The sequence below is a fragment of the Odontesthes bonariensis genome, chromosome 14 (genome assembly GCF_027942865.1).
Source record: "Odontesthes bonariensis isolate fOdoBon6 chromosome 14, fOdoBon6.hap1, whole genome shotgun sequence".
In the NCBI taxonomy this organism is placed as follows: Eukaryota; Metazoa; Chordata; class Actinopteri; order Atheriniformes; family Atherinopsidae; genus Odontesthes; species Odontesthes bonariensis.
In genome coordinates, this window is record NC_134519.1 from 13,889,023 (window position 1) to 13,904,648 (window position 15,626).

Here is a 15,626-nt window from a genome sequence, read left to right on the forward strand (position 1 = left end):
ATCCCATTTATGACTTTAAATCCAAAAAGGCGTAACATTTGTTTAAATTCAATAATTATAAGTGAGAGGTGATTCTGTTTGGATCAATAATTTGATCAGTCCTGTTGGCTCTTATCTATACCATCAAGACTGCATGAATCTAGGAATGATATTTGATTCTAACTTTTGTTTTGATTCTCAAATGCAATGCGTTTAGTCTTGTTTTTTCCAGTTTAAGACAATGTCAAAAATCAGGTACATCCTTTTGACACTCAAGTCTTGCATGGTTTTGTCCATTGTCACATTGACTTATGTAATTCACAGAACTAAGGTATCAGTCAGGCCTTTCTCCATCTAAGATATGTTCTTACGAACATCCATCTGACTGTATCCCTCTCTTAAAACACTTTACAAGAGTCAAGCAAAAGGCAATACAAAGAAAACTTTATTCATTTCATGAGTCGTGTATGAAAAATAAGTTTTTAAGCCTATATTTTTTTCTGTTGCAAAGGTTCGCATTTCAAAATAACAAACCGACATACGGTAAATATTACCACTAGCTGGCTTTGAGAGTGGCAGCATATAACTAAGCTGCCACGTGCTGTCTGTGTATTGTGAACATGGGACAAATGATCTGATCCAAAGTCCACTTATGCAATTCAGCACAGACAAGTTCAGAAATGGTGTAACCTCGCTTTACACCGACTAGTTTAACAACACTGGATAGGACACTGACTTTCAAATCTCTATGGTAAACTTCTGTTAAAATGACTTATTTTCCTTTATATTTCTTTAAACCCATTACAGTACTTATGAAACTTTCTTTTAAAAGCAGCTGGTATTGAATTAAGTCATTTGCATTCATGCAAAGTGTCAAGTTTTACTGTACAAAATAAGACGAGACCATAAGGTAGTAATCTTTTAATAAAAACTTTGGTATCAATAACATTCTGTCCAGTAAAAATAAGTGTAACCCTTGCATGAGTCACACAAGGGGCTAAACCATCCGTTGCTCCAGACTTTCAGAGTATATTGCAGATCCCATCACATTAACAAGAACACACGTTGAATTCCTACCATTTCAATTGCAAATACAAATCGTTTTTAATTGAATTAGGATTCAATCATGTCTTAATATTTAATTTAAGTGTGCCTTCAAGACTGTGGAAAGGAAATCAAAGTCAGTGCCACAGAAACAACCAAAATAAGTTACAATCCCTTAGTTCTGTTTTTTTTCTTTACTTTTTCCCCAACAATTAAGTTAAAATCCAAATGATTGTTTTACACAGTTTTTGGTGAAATTTCAAAACACGCTGGACAACAACCCACCAAAACATATCTGCAAAAGAAGGGGCATGTCTAGATCAAGGAAACAGGTGATGACAGTGCTTACTTATTGTTATTTAAAGATGAGGAATGGGCTTTGTTGGTGGAAAACCACAGAATCAATCCAGCAGTTCAAGGGTAACATGACAAAAATGAAAAAGACACCAAGTCCATTACCACCCACTTGCCCCCGTTTTCATGAGACCCTAAACCTGGGTTGTGTCCGTATCTCAGGGAAAGGATGCACAGCAGCCAGAATACCCCCGGAAATTACAGGACAGTTTCTGTGGAAGGGGTAGAAAAAAGAAACGCCTCAAAGCTCATCTTTAGCTTTTGCTTCCTCATCTTGTTCAGAAAGTACTTCCTCCAGGTCATCCTTTAGGTCGTCTTCCTCCTCCGGTTCTTCTTCATCGTCATCCTCATCTTCATCTTCGGCCTCGGCGCCTTGTTCTTTGTTCTTCTCCTCTTCCTCTTTTCTTTTCAAGTCATCCTGCTCTTGTTTCATTTTCTTCTCTGGTTCCTGCAAGGCAAATTAGGAATATCCCAAACCATGTCTCTAAATGTATTCAGCCTTCATAGCTACTGGTTTTTCATGTTGTGTAAAAGGCAAAAAATATATTACCACCAGCATACCTTTGTCACGCCCCATGTCTCCTTTACAATGTCTTCCGCTTCTTTCACATCATCTGAGATCAGGAAGTTGTCAAAGATGGTACCAGATTTCACCTGAAAAACAGGTCCAAGTTGTTAGACTGTGGCTCAAGCTTCGCCACTGTGATAACAATACTTCCTAAAGAGGATCCTTCTCTCACCTGCCAAAGATCAAGACCTAGAACACCGATGCTGTCAAACTTGTAGATATTCGAGTCAGCGCTGTATTCAGGGTTGTCAATTTCAGGATGTACCCAGGGTCCCTTGTAGTCGGGGTTGTCCATCTGTTTGGGTTTCCATTCTCCCTGTAATACAGATGATATTCATTCGTCAAAGCGTGTCAAGTGTTAATTCAAAGTAAAAGCCTAATCTGTGACAATCTAAAAAAGGCCTACTTTGTATTCTGGGTTGGGGATCATAGGTGGCTCCCACTCTCCATCCATATCCACATCCCAGTCTTCAGGCTTCTTAGCATCAGGATCTGGAATATTTTCAGGTTTGTCCCAGCCCTAAGGAATAACAATACCATTAAGGTTGAAGCAAACACACTGTAAACTGTCATGTGACTCAGATGTGCTACCTCAACAAAAGCAGAATTACGGTACTATGCTTATTCACCTCAGGCTTGGCGTCATCAGTATCATCAATCTTGGGACGATCATCCCAGTCCTCTGGCTTCTTGGCTTCAGGGTCCTTGATTTTCTTAGGAGGCAGGAAGTCCCAGTCATCCTCCAGACTGCCAGATTCTACCTTCTCATTGTCAATCTTCACCTCATAAGTCTGGTCTGGATTCAGGATCAACGTGTACATGTGGCTCAGTTCATCATCCTGGAGGAAGAGGAAGTGTTTGGGTTTAGCCACAGGTGCAAAAGCAATGCAGGATAAGCAATTCAGAATATGCAAATCTCAGATGCAAACTTACCTTGCACTTGATCTCTTTCTTGATGAGGTGATTCTTGCCCTTGTAATTAAAGATGACATGGACTTTTTTGGTGCTGTAGCCACAGATGTCAGGGCCTAGGTAGCATTCATTTCATTTTTAGAAATACAACAACAACAATTATTATTGCAAGCAGCTATTGTACAGTAAAACGAGGACCATTTCTTACCAAACATAATGTAGTAAGAGGAATCTCCGTGCATGTCAGTCTGATCCATGTCAGCAGGGAAGACCTTCACGTAGCCGCCGCCACAGTCAATCTTCTGCTCATGCTTCACCGTAAACTGAATGACCAAAGGCTTTCCCTCATTGCTGAAGGACTCAAAACGGGCAGAGGTAGCGTAGAAGCGAGCGTCTTGGCTTGTCTGCAGACCTGTAGCGCAAATACAAAAAAAAAACAAAAAACTTTTAAGTAAAAACAAACATAAACCAGATCCTCTATACTAAAGGTATACATACCAAAGTTCTTAAAACTTAGGGAGTGTACATAAAAACGGCCTTGGGCCATTAAAAACATTACTGAGTTTGAACTTTGAATGTGGCAATTCAGCTCAGCAAATATTACGAGTCGAGTCAGTTTGGAACTGGTGACTTTCTGTTTCACTTAAATATTGTTCTACACACAGGGGACTTCCACCATTTTAAATGTCAAAATACATTCACAGCAACCACTTTGTTAGGTTTAGGTCATAATAAACATAGTATGAACAGCACTAATCAATGGCCGTTTCTCATAAGAGCAAGTGGTCTTTACAATGAAATTAAATTTATTTTAAAAATAAATAAATAAAAAGTATCAGTTTACCTTTGTCTTTCTCAGCATCTCCATAAAAGTTGCCAGCCGTAAGTTTCCACTCTCCATAGTCAGATTTGTGTTTGGAGTTCACCCAGCGACTTTTCCATTCATCTGAACAGAAAACATTCAACAGAAAAATTTTGCAGAAATTAAACACACATGACACTCTTTTAAAAACCCATCGAGTTACAGCTCGAAAACTGGAATAGAAAAATTGTTCGGCGATTTAAGTTACTGTCTGAACCTCAAATATGAAGACGTTAAAACGAGTATGCTCAATTTAACGTTACACAGCAACTTGGTCACGTTCGATTACTTAGGTGACAAGGATATAACGTTTGCTAGCTTTGACTGCCTTGCGCAAACTAGCTAGCTCAGACTCCGTTCAAATTAATAACCCAAGAAGGATGGTGCTTTCAATTAAACACATACTTTGAAATAATTGAATGAGTAACTCTAGATGACAATTCTGGTCCAAACATGGCTGAAAGTCAAAGTAAAAATGAGTGTACATGTCAGACTTACCACCGTCCAGAAACTCCTCCCGAAAGTAAACCTTTGCATGTACGCAGTACACTGCAAGTAATACCCCAACTAAACCCAAGACCTGCATTTTTTCGTTTATCAGCTCCTTTTTTCTGCAGCTCACACCAGCGTCGCAGAGCCGAAAAAGCGAAGAGGTGAAGAGGAAGGAAGAGAAGGCAATATTTTAGAGTCGCTCCAGCGAACAGATGTCTACCTGCTATTGGACAACGACACAGAAGGTCTGGACCAATCAGAGTAGACCACGAAACATATGTCCTCCTCCGCAAACTGATCCCAGATCAGTTGACGTTTTGAATAATTTTCAACGTGCCGTTTCTTCAACTGTCCAGTAGAGTGTACCAAACTGAAATAAATAAACTTATCACTGAGAAACTCGAGTGAGGACTCAACTTTCAGCAAGGACACGTTTATTGTAATGAAGACGCGACAGTGGCAATGAAAAACCCCCAAAGTTGAAAAAATCTTGGCTGAAATATATATATATACATATATATAAATGATATAGCCTAATGATATGTTATAATTGGCTTTGTTCTTAGACATTAGGAATGAAATAAGTCTCAGTACTTTTCCATATGACCTTAAAGCTGCAGTCTGCAACTCTTTTTCAAGCATAATGCCTGGAACTGTCCGGGGATTCTGAAAGTAGTACATTAAATACCCCAATACAAAAAAAAAAAAGAGTTCTCTAGGTCCCCTATATGTCCCGCTAGGTCCCTCCAAAGCCAGCAGGTTTGTTTACAAAATTGCAGACCGGACCGGTAAAAGGTAACCAATCAGGTTTACGAGCTGGGCTCTGCTGCCTGTCAATCACCGATTGTGCACGCGCGATACAAGGTAGGCTCGTCCCCACGCTTATTTATCTAGACTATTGAACTTCATTACGGGCTAGTCTACTTACTGTGTCTTCCATGATCGCAAATGACAGGTGAGTTGATGAATGAGGAGTCGTGTACGCGCATCTGGCGTGCACGTCTACGTGCACGAGTTCTCATGTGTTTTGATGGGGCGGGACAGGAAGTTGAATAACTTTTTATTTTTCGGTTAAAAAATAAGCATTTCTTGCATTTTGCGACTACGGAGGTCACCGTTTTCAACTTCAAGCGTTCTGATGGATCATGTAAACTCTTAAAATGCCAAAAAGTAGGACTTTACGTATGACAACAACAAATCCTGCAGACTGCAGCTTTAAGTGATGCAGGAGTAGACAGACAAAACAATCAGGAAAGTCTGGGAAACCAAGGGCAGATTGATACACACACATTATTTGAATTCCTCAGAGACATTATTTGAGTTAGACAATTCATATCCAATCACATTTGATCAACAAGGGATCCACCTCGGGAAACTAGGAGACATATATACGAGGTGTAACCGGGGATACGGGGCTCGGTCTGACGGATTCCTGCGAGAGTTCTGTCAGACTGAGACCAGCGCTGAAATACTTCACTTGTTGCCATACCGAATAAAGACTTCATTTTCACTTGAATTACTCCGGTCCGTTCTTGAGCCTCCTACTAAAAGAACCCGATCTAACAAATGGTGCCGTGACACGAGGTTCGAAGGCTAAAGGACCACCGTGCCGTGCGACCGACCCCGTCCGAGGGAGGACGCCTCGAGGTGATTGGAGGGACAGCTTTTTTCAGACAATCAGGCGCCAGAGAAAAGGTGAGCAGAACACCACTTAATGACTAAATGTGAAATATCTGCATATTGGGTAAACTAAATGAAGTTGTCTGAATTAAGTTGTCCTCTGGTCATTGTGAATCCAAGTGTTAATGTAATACATGCAAATTAATAATAATCCTGAATAAGTAGTCTACATTCTTCATTGTGGTTCAGTAGGCCTACAGATTATTTTAGATAGTTTGACAGTAGGCCTATTGTAGTGTCACCATTGATAGCCTACCTTTGGGTCACTTGGGCTGCCATAAACAATTTGACATGCCTTGCAGGGCATGCTGTCCTCTCCCTCTCTTTTTGTCTCTCCTTCATTCTCCTCTCGTCTCCTCGCTGTTGTTTCTTCTTTGCCATAATCTGGACATATTACACATATGATCTTGTTAGTATAGTGTATATACCATTAAAATATTAACTAAAGCTAACTCTGAAGGTGGCTCATTTTAGCTGAAATGCATGGCTCAATTTGCGTCAGTGCATTAAGGTAAATTGAGCCACCACCAAAAAGTGTTATTTTATGGAAAATAGCTCAGCTTAACACAAATTCAGAATCATATCTGATTACTGCTTACATAACATGCATTTACACTAAATATTAAAGCTGTAGGTTGTTTTTTCAACAATGTACCAACCTTATAAGTTTCAAGACAGAATTGTCTGCCAGTGCACTTACCTCACAGTTCTTCTCAGCAGTCTTGAAGTGTGGCATTGCCCCGCCCACCATATCATCCATACACCAATCAAATGTATTATTTTACATCAAGTACAGTTGTAGCATGCCATTGAAATAGTTGGCAGTCATTGGCTGCTCATATTTAAAGGGCCAGGATGCTCAAACCTTAAATGGCTCATTTTAGCTGATGGCTCAAATTACCTGACCTCACCCTACGTCATTAGGCATGCTCACAGAAATCGAACTACTATGCCACACTGATTCGGCTCCAGACAATACACCCCTGGAGGATCTGGTGTACTTATTATGGCCACAGGTACGAGAGAAATTCCCTGTACATATCAAATCGGCTGAATTATGTCGAATTCCACCTAATGAAAACGAGAAAGGTACAGCTTACTTATTGCGGGTGAGAGAGTTATGGCATGAGAGAACTGGGGAAGATCCAGCCATCAGTGATGCCATTGAGATGTTATTTAGAGGAGCGGTGGAAGCATCGTTATCTCCCAATATACAGAATACATTAAGAAAAGTTGTTGGACTAACAAATTTCACGTATGAATTATGGTCAGCCCATGTCACTCAATACATTGATAATGAAATCGAAGAACGAGAACAAGAAAAAGCTGAGTTAGTTACCCTGCAGGCACAAGTGGCAAAATCACAGCTTAAAGATATGAGGGACCAGGTAAACCAAAATAAGGCTCAAATTAAACAGATGTCTCAGCAAACTCCTCCTCGTGCTGTACGACCACAAGATCCAGCTTCTTCATATGGGTCATACCCAGAACAGAACAGATCCCAGGTCAGAGCTAATAGAAGAGGAAAACCCCGTCAACGCGTAAATAATAGAAAAAATGACAGATGTTATATCTGTCAACGATATGGCCATTGGGCCGCTGACTGTCGCGATGCTCCCTACTCAGTGCAATCAGGGGATGGGACGCGACCATATGAGTACAATAACTACCCCCACAGTGCTCCTGGGGGGGCAGTCACTTCTCAACAGGGCCCGCGACAGGATTCTGGGTATTATGCCCCAGGCTCCCATCAAATGCCCCAATAGGGGTGCCCAGAACCAACGACGGGTGGCTCACTGTGTTGTGATGACTTGTTTCTCGAGCCGCTGGTTGAATTATCAATTAACGGCCGAGATCACACGTGTATGATCGACACAGGAGCCAGGTATTCCACACTTAATACGCCACTTCCTCTATCACGGAATACCGTACCCGTCATTGGTTTCTCGGGAAAAACAGAAGAGTGGCCAATGTCAACACCTGTTTCATGTGTATGGAACTCTATTGTGTTTGATCATTCATTTCTTCTTTCATCCTCTTGTCCGGTTAATCTTTTAGCCAGGGATATCTTGTGTTCACAAAACATATCTGTGTTTATGACTCCAGATTATGTGGACATCGCCTTCCCGAATGGCTCTGTACAGCGATGTGCTAAGTCACAACAATTAAGTGGGCAAATGGTGCAAACAACAGCTGATTCCTCTGTCAGAGGCAGTGAGAGCACAGCTGAGATATGGTGGGGGCGTGTTCCTGACTTTGACTCCACCTCACTCCATGCCACGTTTTCCTCTTGGCTTCCTTGGATTTCTGTCATGCATCTGTACACCGATCCAGTTGATCCACCACACTGCACATTTAATTATGAGCTATATGGTGATGAAAACTATGATGCGCTGTGGGACGGCTTTGTACTTCAATGTTTGGAGACTGGAGAGGAGCCGTGTGTTGAGATATGTGATATCTATGTAGGAAAGGAGGGTGTGGCTGCAGCTGTGTCTGTGCCGGCCTCAATGGAAGCATTGTATGCTTTGTCGGACACATCTGCCCCCCACATCACCCTGCAGATAGCGAATGGAGGAGAAGCGAAGAACTTGGGTCCCATGGTGAGACAGTGTTTACTGGCATCTGATTGGACTCCAACGCAGAACAAAAATCTTCGTTATTCACCCTCTACGCAGACCTATATGATTGCTCACGTCTCTCATACTGTACTGCATCCAGAAAAATGTAATTTGTCCCGAACACATGGCAGGGAAAATACGGATATTTCACAAGCTGCTAAAAAATAGAGTGTATTAAAAGTTAGTCATACAACCAGTGCTACTATAAATATAGAAACAAGTTTGACCCATCCTTGTGAAAATTGTAAATATTGTATTAACTTGATATAGACAATGTAGGTAGCAGAGCTATCCTCCTTTTCAAGACTTGATCTATGATGTTGGGTTCAGTTGGGGGCCGATTACAGTTAATATACTACTATTGGTGCTACTACCACTACTAATAAAAATAATGATTACAAATAATGATAAGAAAATATTGAAATGTGGAATTTCAAAGGGATTTTTAGAAGGAATTGATTTCCATTAATCAGATATTACTTTTTAAGGCAGATATGAAATGTACCAGTTGCTTCTGCTCTTCTTTTCAGACGTGTCCTCCGGCTTCTTGTCATACTGCGGGCATTTAACCAGAGCTTCCTTGATGTGTTGTTGAGGGACAGAGATCCAGATCCACAGAACCCTTTCTTACAGAATACTTCAAAATCATTTCTGCCCTGTAAAAATAATGCTGATGTTGTTTTAATTCTACCACAATACTAGATGCTTAAGACGTTATGCATGCTATCAGAGACATACTGTAGATTAACCTGTTTGTGTTTTAAGTGAGTTTAACTTTAGGATCTCGCAGGATATGACTCGTGTTCTGAATGGTGGCATTATCACAAAAGTAACAATAGATCTTTTCCTCAATCCATCCACAGCTTCAAGGAAAAACTTGGATTCAGAAAAAAAGAAGGTGCCAATGCAGCTCCTGTATGTAGCCTGGATAGGCAAATACGATATATTTTTTAAAAGTAATTTCTTTGGTAATGCATATAATGAAAATATATTGTGTTCAGGTCATGTCACTCAATAACAAGTCCTTTCACACTCATATGGAAGGTTGTCTTTCCTTAAAAATGCACACTGCTTATTACAGGTATATGTGAAAAGCTGACTTATCATATCAAAACACTGACTGAAGCTCTTTAATGTTTGGTTCTGCTCTGCTGTAGATGATGAACTAATAGAAAAGTGGTTTGGGCCAACATGGGGTCAAATGCACTGGGCAGCTAGTTTGACTCCTTTGCAGCTGGCCCTTAATTGCATCTAATTATCCTACTCCCTTTCCCCACACTTCCTGTCTTTCTCTGTCTGCTCTGCATAAATGCACAAAAGACAACTATTAAAACTTTTTGAGGGAACAACCTTTTATCAAATATGCCAGATATGGTGTTAACCTAGACCAGTTTTTTTCTTGTTTGTGTGTATTTTTGCTTTATTTCTTAGCTGTTAGAAACGTAGTGCACCTCTTCTGCACTTGCAAACGTGCAGTTTGAGTAAATCTGCACCCAAGCAGGGACTATTTGAGTATGATCAATTGCCATATCTGAAGGCAGAAAGAATAAATCATGCACTCGTTAAAAGAATCACACTAAAAAATAAAAGTTAAGAAAATAACAGGCATTTTATTTTTAAGTACTTCAATCAGCCAAAGTGATTGGCTTTGAAGTGATTGTTTTTATCTGATCTGTAGCCTGAATATATTCTGAATATGTTCAACCCACTGGCAAAATATAAAATATTTTCACTTGCCCATCTTGGAGGATGTTTATTTTGCTCTTTTATTTGGTAGGAAAAAAATGACAGTTGTAAACGGTGATTTTTTTTTAAAAAGCTTACTATTCTGGCTTTGAACTATTCCTTAAAAATGTTCAATTAAATTGCTTGCTTTGTTAAGATGGACACAAATATTGTTGAATCATCCTGTAATTTGCATTTCTAAAACAAATCCCTCCACTAGTCTAAATATGGAAATGAGTCTGCACCTAAAAAAAAAAAAAGTGCTTGTTGCTGAGCTTTTACAGCTGTCTAATAGAAACGTGGCCCCAACAAGAGAGCTGTACTTCAAAACAATATAAAGAATTATAAAACTTAAGAAGTAAGAAGCTAGAGATGTTGGTTGTTCCAAATCATCAGTGTCTAAAATGTGGAACAAGTACAACGGAAAGATATGGTCAACCAAGGAAGACGTCAAAGTGAAAGCAATATGCCTTGGAATAGAAAATACAAAATAAATTAAAACCAAACGGGTAGAACCTGGAGTCAGTGTTTGTGACTAGACTGTATGAAACTGGCTGAGGAAAATGAGATAAACCACCATTAACACCTAAATAGAGGATACTGTGGTACAAAATCCTCTGATGTTCTTGTGCTTTTTCCACCAAGATGGCTGGTAAAGACTTACTATTATTTGCTGCTCACTGACTTGGTTTTACGTGGCAATATCTGCTGTTCATTGTTTCTTTTTGATGAAGCAGAACAAGTTTGAATCGTTCGGGTTGGAACTCACAGTAATTCACGAGTTCAACTTTGTGGATTTGTCTGCAAGTGTTTTTTTTGTTGTTGTTGTTGTCTTTTTATTAAAGAATTTTAAGTTTTTAAATCCAAGAAGGTGATGATTCTCATGTCGTCTTCCCTCACACGATACATCCTATAGAAAAAATAAAAGCACTAGTTTGTACTTTTGTCCACACGATGTGTCATTGCTACCAGATATCATGACATAATGTAAAATTATCATGTTTACCCACAACTCTGAAGTCACAGTTTTTGATCACAATAAAGGCTTTAGAAATGTAGAATGTCTTCCTTGCTCTGTTCCCCATAAAGTTGAAGGTTCAATTTATCACCATCTCAGCCTGCTACGTCTACATGTGTTCAAATGTGATGAGGTTAACTTTCCACGTCTAACTAGAGCTCATTTGGCCACAAATGCTTATACGGATGAACAAGGGGATGGGAAAGGCACTAATCCATGGCCCTTCATGTAGCAGATTGTCAGTTTGAGGGTTGTCATGCATTGTGTTTTCCACAGTCCCTGCACTTTTACACTTCCGTCCCACTTCCTGGCTTTTCTTCTTCACTCCCACCCCCTTATTGCGGTACAGACTGCATTATTCTTTGGAGAAAACTCCTAAATAGAGTACAGAAGAAGACACCCAAGTCAGTTTGCAGTTTACGTGAAACAACAATGTTACAACAGTTACAAGAAAGGTTATAAATATGATGATTATTATTAAGTTAGTGTTAGGTGTAACAAGGCATTTTGTGATAATTTAAGATCAACATGCGTTACATGGAGTGATTCTAATTAATGAAAAAACAAGCCATTACATGTGTGTAAAACAAGAAAGGGAGTGCTGTTTGGGTGACATTTCCTTTTTTTCTATGTACACACTGGGGCGAAGACGAGCAACTGGCGCCAGCCATCAAATTCCCCCCCACCCTCTGAGTGATCGGCAATTATGTCAAGAGGAGAAAATGTTGTCCCTTTGAAAAGTGTTCTTAATCAAACCCAATTAATTCCGCTCTTTTCCCTTATTATTTACACCGTGGACCACGTCCCGCTAGTCAGCCTGTTAACTAGAGCCTGGGCCCCAGTGAAGGTCATGCTTGGTCAAGCACGATAACATCATAATGTGTGTAATTAATTGCTAAATCTGAGTGCGTCATGAGCAAATTTTGGATATTGCTTCCTGATGTCTTATTGACAAAGGTGTGGTGAGGGATGGTTATGGCTAAATATAGCAAAGTTAAACAATTCTATGTCAAACAAGTCAGGCATATAAATGGTTTGTCACACTGCAAAACTAAAGCATTTAATAGCAGCATCTAATAAAGTGATTCTGCAATCAACTTCATGTTAAATCGCATCATCAGGGATGAGGGGTGCAAATATTATTGGCTTTTTTTTTGTTTTTTACCATTTTACCAAGTCTTACCCAAGTGTTTATTTCTCGTATGCACAATAGTATGTATCTTTCAGAAATCAACTTAGGAAAAATGTTCACTATATCCCAAAAATGAATTAGGAGTTTCGGTTGTGTACTTACAAATACACTGCTGCAAAGTTCTTGGATGCAAAATAGACGACAATACTCCCTCCCAGAATAAAGTGGGGCAGTTAAGCCACACAGGCTACTAGAAGGCAATTACAGCTTGGCCCTTGTGGCCTCGGCAGGCAAGCAGGCTGGGCCCCCTGACACCCCTGGTTGGGCCTGATGGAGTGGAGCTTCATCTGCCTAACGGCCTGGCAAATGTCCACAGGTCTGGATGAACACAACAGGCTGCCATCAGGCCAGCTCGCTCTGTCACAGCTTACATGGGCCTATTGTACACCAGCGCTCATTAACAGCACAAAGTCATGTTGGTGGCTCTCTAATGGATGGGTGGAAAGAAAAACAAGGTCCTGTACAGTAGTGCTCTGTAAATTTATTGTGTGTCTTTTCATGAGGAAAATGAAAGTCACACTAAAAACAAGAAGGGACTAAAAATGTGTACACATAATGACATAAAGGACAACTGATAAAAAAAAAACACATTTGTGAGTGCTTCTTCTAGAAATAGATTTTCTCTCTCATTCCTTTGGCTTTTTGTTCACTGTGGTAACAAAAGGGAATATCAACAATGAACAACAAAGTCTGTGGTGCTTCCATTGAAAACATGATATACAGCTAACGTGAAGCCAGATAAACATGCCTCAAAGCATTGAATACTCAATATTACCTTAAGATATACATTTGAAACACAAATTTTAGTGACAGGGTTCTGATCCCTGGATTCTGTTTTACTTTACAAGTTAAGCATCTCTCTGCATTCATTTAGTGCACATACACATGCGTCCGTCCACCCACACACACCCACACACCAAAAGTACACAAAAAACACCCACTCAATATCAAAGTTATATTATGCCTCTCCGCATCACGCCATCTTTTTCAACCAGTGGTCCAATATTTGCACCACACTCTGCTATTTCCAAGAGATAAGAGGGGCTGTGTGCGTTCATTAAATTGATCTAAATCATATGGAGCCTCACTGGTGACATTCATGGGAGAAATGCTACTTTGTTTGTTGACTGATCTATGGCTCAAAGTGAGAGATCAACAATATAAATACAATTTGTCTTTAAACACTTTTCTTGTAGCCTGACGTGCACCTCCTCAGAAATAAAACTTCATGTCGAGGAGTAAGACTGCTGAACTGTTACCGGTCTGGTATGCTGTGTTTACACTGCACATTGTTTTGTTTGCTCAATGCTTCTCTGAAGCAAATATTTGAAATGCTGTCATTTTTCTAGGGTTTTTCATTAGAATAAAACGATTGGTATTAATTTGACTTTTTAGCTATTTATGCTTTTTTATAGCTCTACCAACCTGTGTTTAGACGCAGAAGCTTTACATTTTCTACACACTCTTCTGTTTTCAGTATTGCAGTAACTGTAAAAAAACTGCCTGCATCCAGTATCTTCCATTTTTAGTGACTATTGTTATTGAGGCACATGAAGAATCTCACTTTGTGGCATTGAAACCTTACAACCTAGTAGTGTGTAGGCAGAGCACTATGTAATGATGCTCAGTTATGGCCAGAACAATGCTTGGCCAGAAGAGGCTAAATGTGTTATCATAATCAAGTATGAAAGATGCAGTTACTCACAATTTGATCATGAGTAAAAGTCACTTAATTCAGCTGTTTGGAAGGGTCAATTGCAAACAATATGCAGACTTGATAAATTAATCAGCTTTATCAAGTATACGTTTTTGAGGACATGAGAGAATACATGAATAAAAGGATCAGTGCAAAAAAGGAGGATGTTTAATAGGTATTTGGTAAAACATAGTGATCTCTGGTCACATGTTTTTGAACTTGTAACCCTGCAAAGTACTTTTCCCACAAATGTCACCACAGGGGTTCCTTAAAATCCCCTTTATCTTTAGGTAAAATTTTGGTAATAATCGAATGAGGAGCATCTTTTTCCAAAAAGTACTTTATCTGCAAATCAAAAATGATAGAAATTGATAATATTTTTTCAGGGGTCGGGGGTTAATCAGGTTTTGACAAAGGTTTTTCAGGGCTATCTAAGGGCATTCTGTCTATGGCTGAGAATCCAGGGTTAATCGCTTTAAAAGCAGTAATTAGGTGTTAAGAGGTATGCTTGTCTGTTTAAATTAGCTTCCAAATCAGATTACGCTCTGTGACTTCCGTTAACCTCCCCCATCAGAGCTCAATGCTCCTCAAAAGGCCATTTTACCAATTAGATATAAAACACCATTATTCCCTTTAAACCCATATTAGCTTGAATTTGAGTGGATAAGTGGTTTTAGATACATGTTTTTTTTTTCCACTTAGAAGCAAAAAAAAATCTCAGATCTTGAAAAAGTTATTGGACAGTATTTTCAATGTTAAACAGTGAAATTCAAAGACAAACCCTAACCCAAAAAGACAGAAGAAAACCCCCCTCAAGCAAACCAATAGTTATACTAAAACAGTTAAGAACTTAACACTAGATACCAACACTTTCAAAGAGTAACCCTAGTACATTGGCCATTAATCCTGAAGAAGAAATTAACCCTTCAGCGGCACCTGAAGACAGAGTTAGTATTAGTATTGTTTAAAGTATTTTAAAACCATAAAAAGTCAAAACACCATTCATTCAAGAAAGAAAACTTGTATAAATTGATTAACATTTGTCACCAGAATATAACTCAATAATGACGATTAAAAAAAGAGAAAAACATAGCTACCTCTGATAAGATGGATCTATGATAAGATGGGCTTTCTATAATGTATATCAAGTTGTCAATACAATCTGAAATATCATCAAATATACAAAATTATTGCAGAACAAAAAGTCTCATTTGAGAGTCCTTTTGCAAATAAAAAGGTACCAAAACATTTTGTGCTAATCCCAAAAGAAAAGAGCCCTACAGACTGAATCAATTCCTTTTATCGTAAATCAATAAATGAAAACACAGTTGCACGATAGTGACTGTGATAAAATTTCTGACTTTCAAGCCTCTTTGGTGTCATGTATCCCCTTCCTTGGTACATGAGTCAAACAATGTAAAAGCAGTTTGTAAACATTCACAGGGGCACATTTAAAAAAGTCCATCCATACTAGGAAGTGATA

The 15,626-nt window shown here is 39.2% G+C and overlaps 1 protein-coding gene across 1 annotated transcript; it reads right to left on the reverse strand.

Moving 5' to 3' along the window:
- Positions 1-885: 885 nt before the first annotated feature.
- calr3b (calreticulin 3b) lies at positions 886-4,408 on the reverse strand. Its single transcript, XM_075483009.1, has 9 exons — positions 4,218-4,408; positions 3,702-3,803; positions 3,066-3,269; positions 2,879-2,973; positions 2,575-2,784; positions 2,352-2,465; positions 2,118-2,261; positions 1,939-2,031; positions 886-1,825 (listed from the first exon to the last, which is right to left on the reverse strand). Exons 1-9 carry the CDS (start codon positions 4,303-4,305, stop codon positions 1,619-1,621), a joined length of 1,257 nt encoding a protein of 418 aa, XP_075339124.1. The 5' UTR covers positions 4,306-4,408; the 3' UTR covers positions 886-1,618.
- Between the last annotated feature and the right edge of the window lie 11,218 nt (positions 4,409-15,626).

Excerpts from the sequence above, each read along its gene's own strand:
- calr3b (XM_075483009.1), bottom strand. The coding sequence starts at position 4,305 with ATGCAGGTCTTGGGTTTAGTTGGGGTATTACTTGCAGTGTACTGCGTA. Across the intron at positions 3,804-4,217 it reads GGAGGAGTTTCTGGACGGTG|ATGAATGGAAAAGTCGCTGG; the intron begins GTAAGTCTGACA and ends TTTTCTGTTCAG. Across the intron at positions 2,032-2,117 it reads TAGGTCTTGATCTTTGGCAG|GTGAAATCTGGTACCATCTT; the intron begins GTGAGAGAAGGA and ends CCTGTTTTTCAG.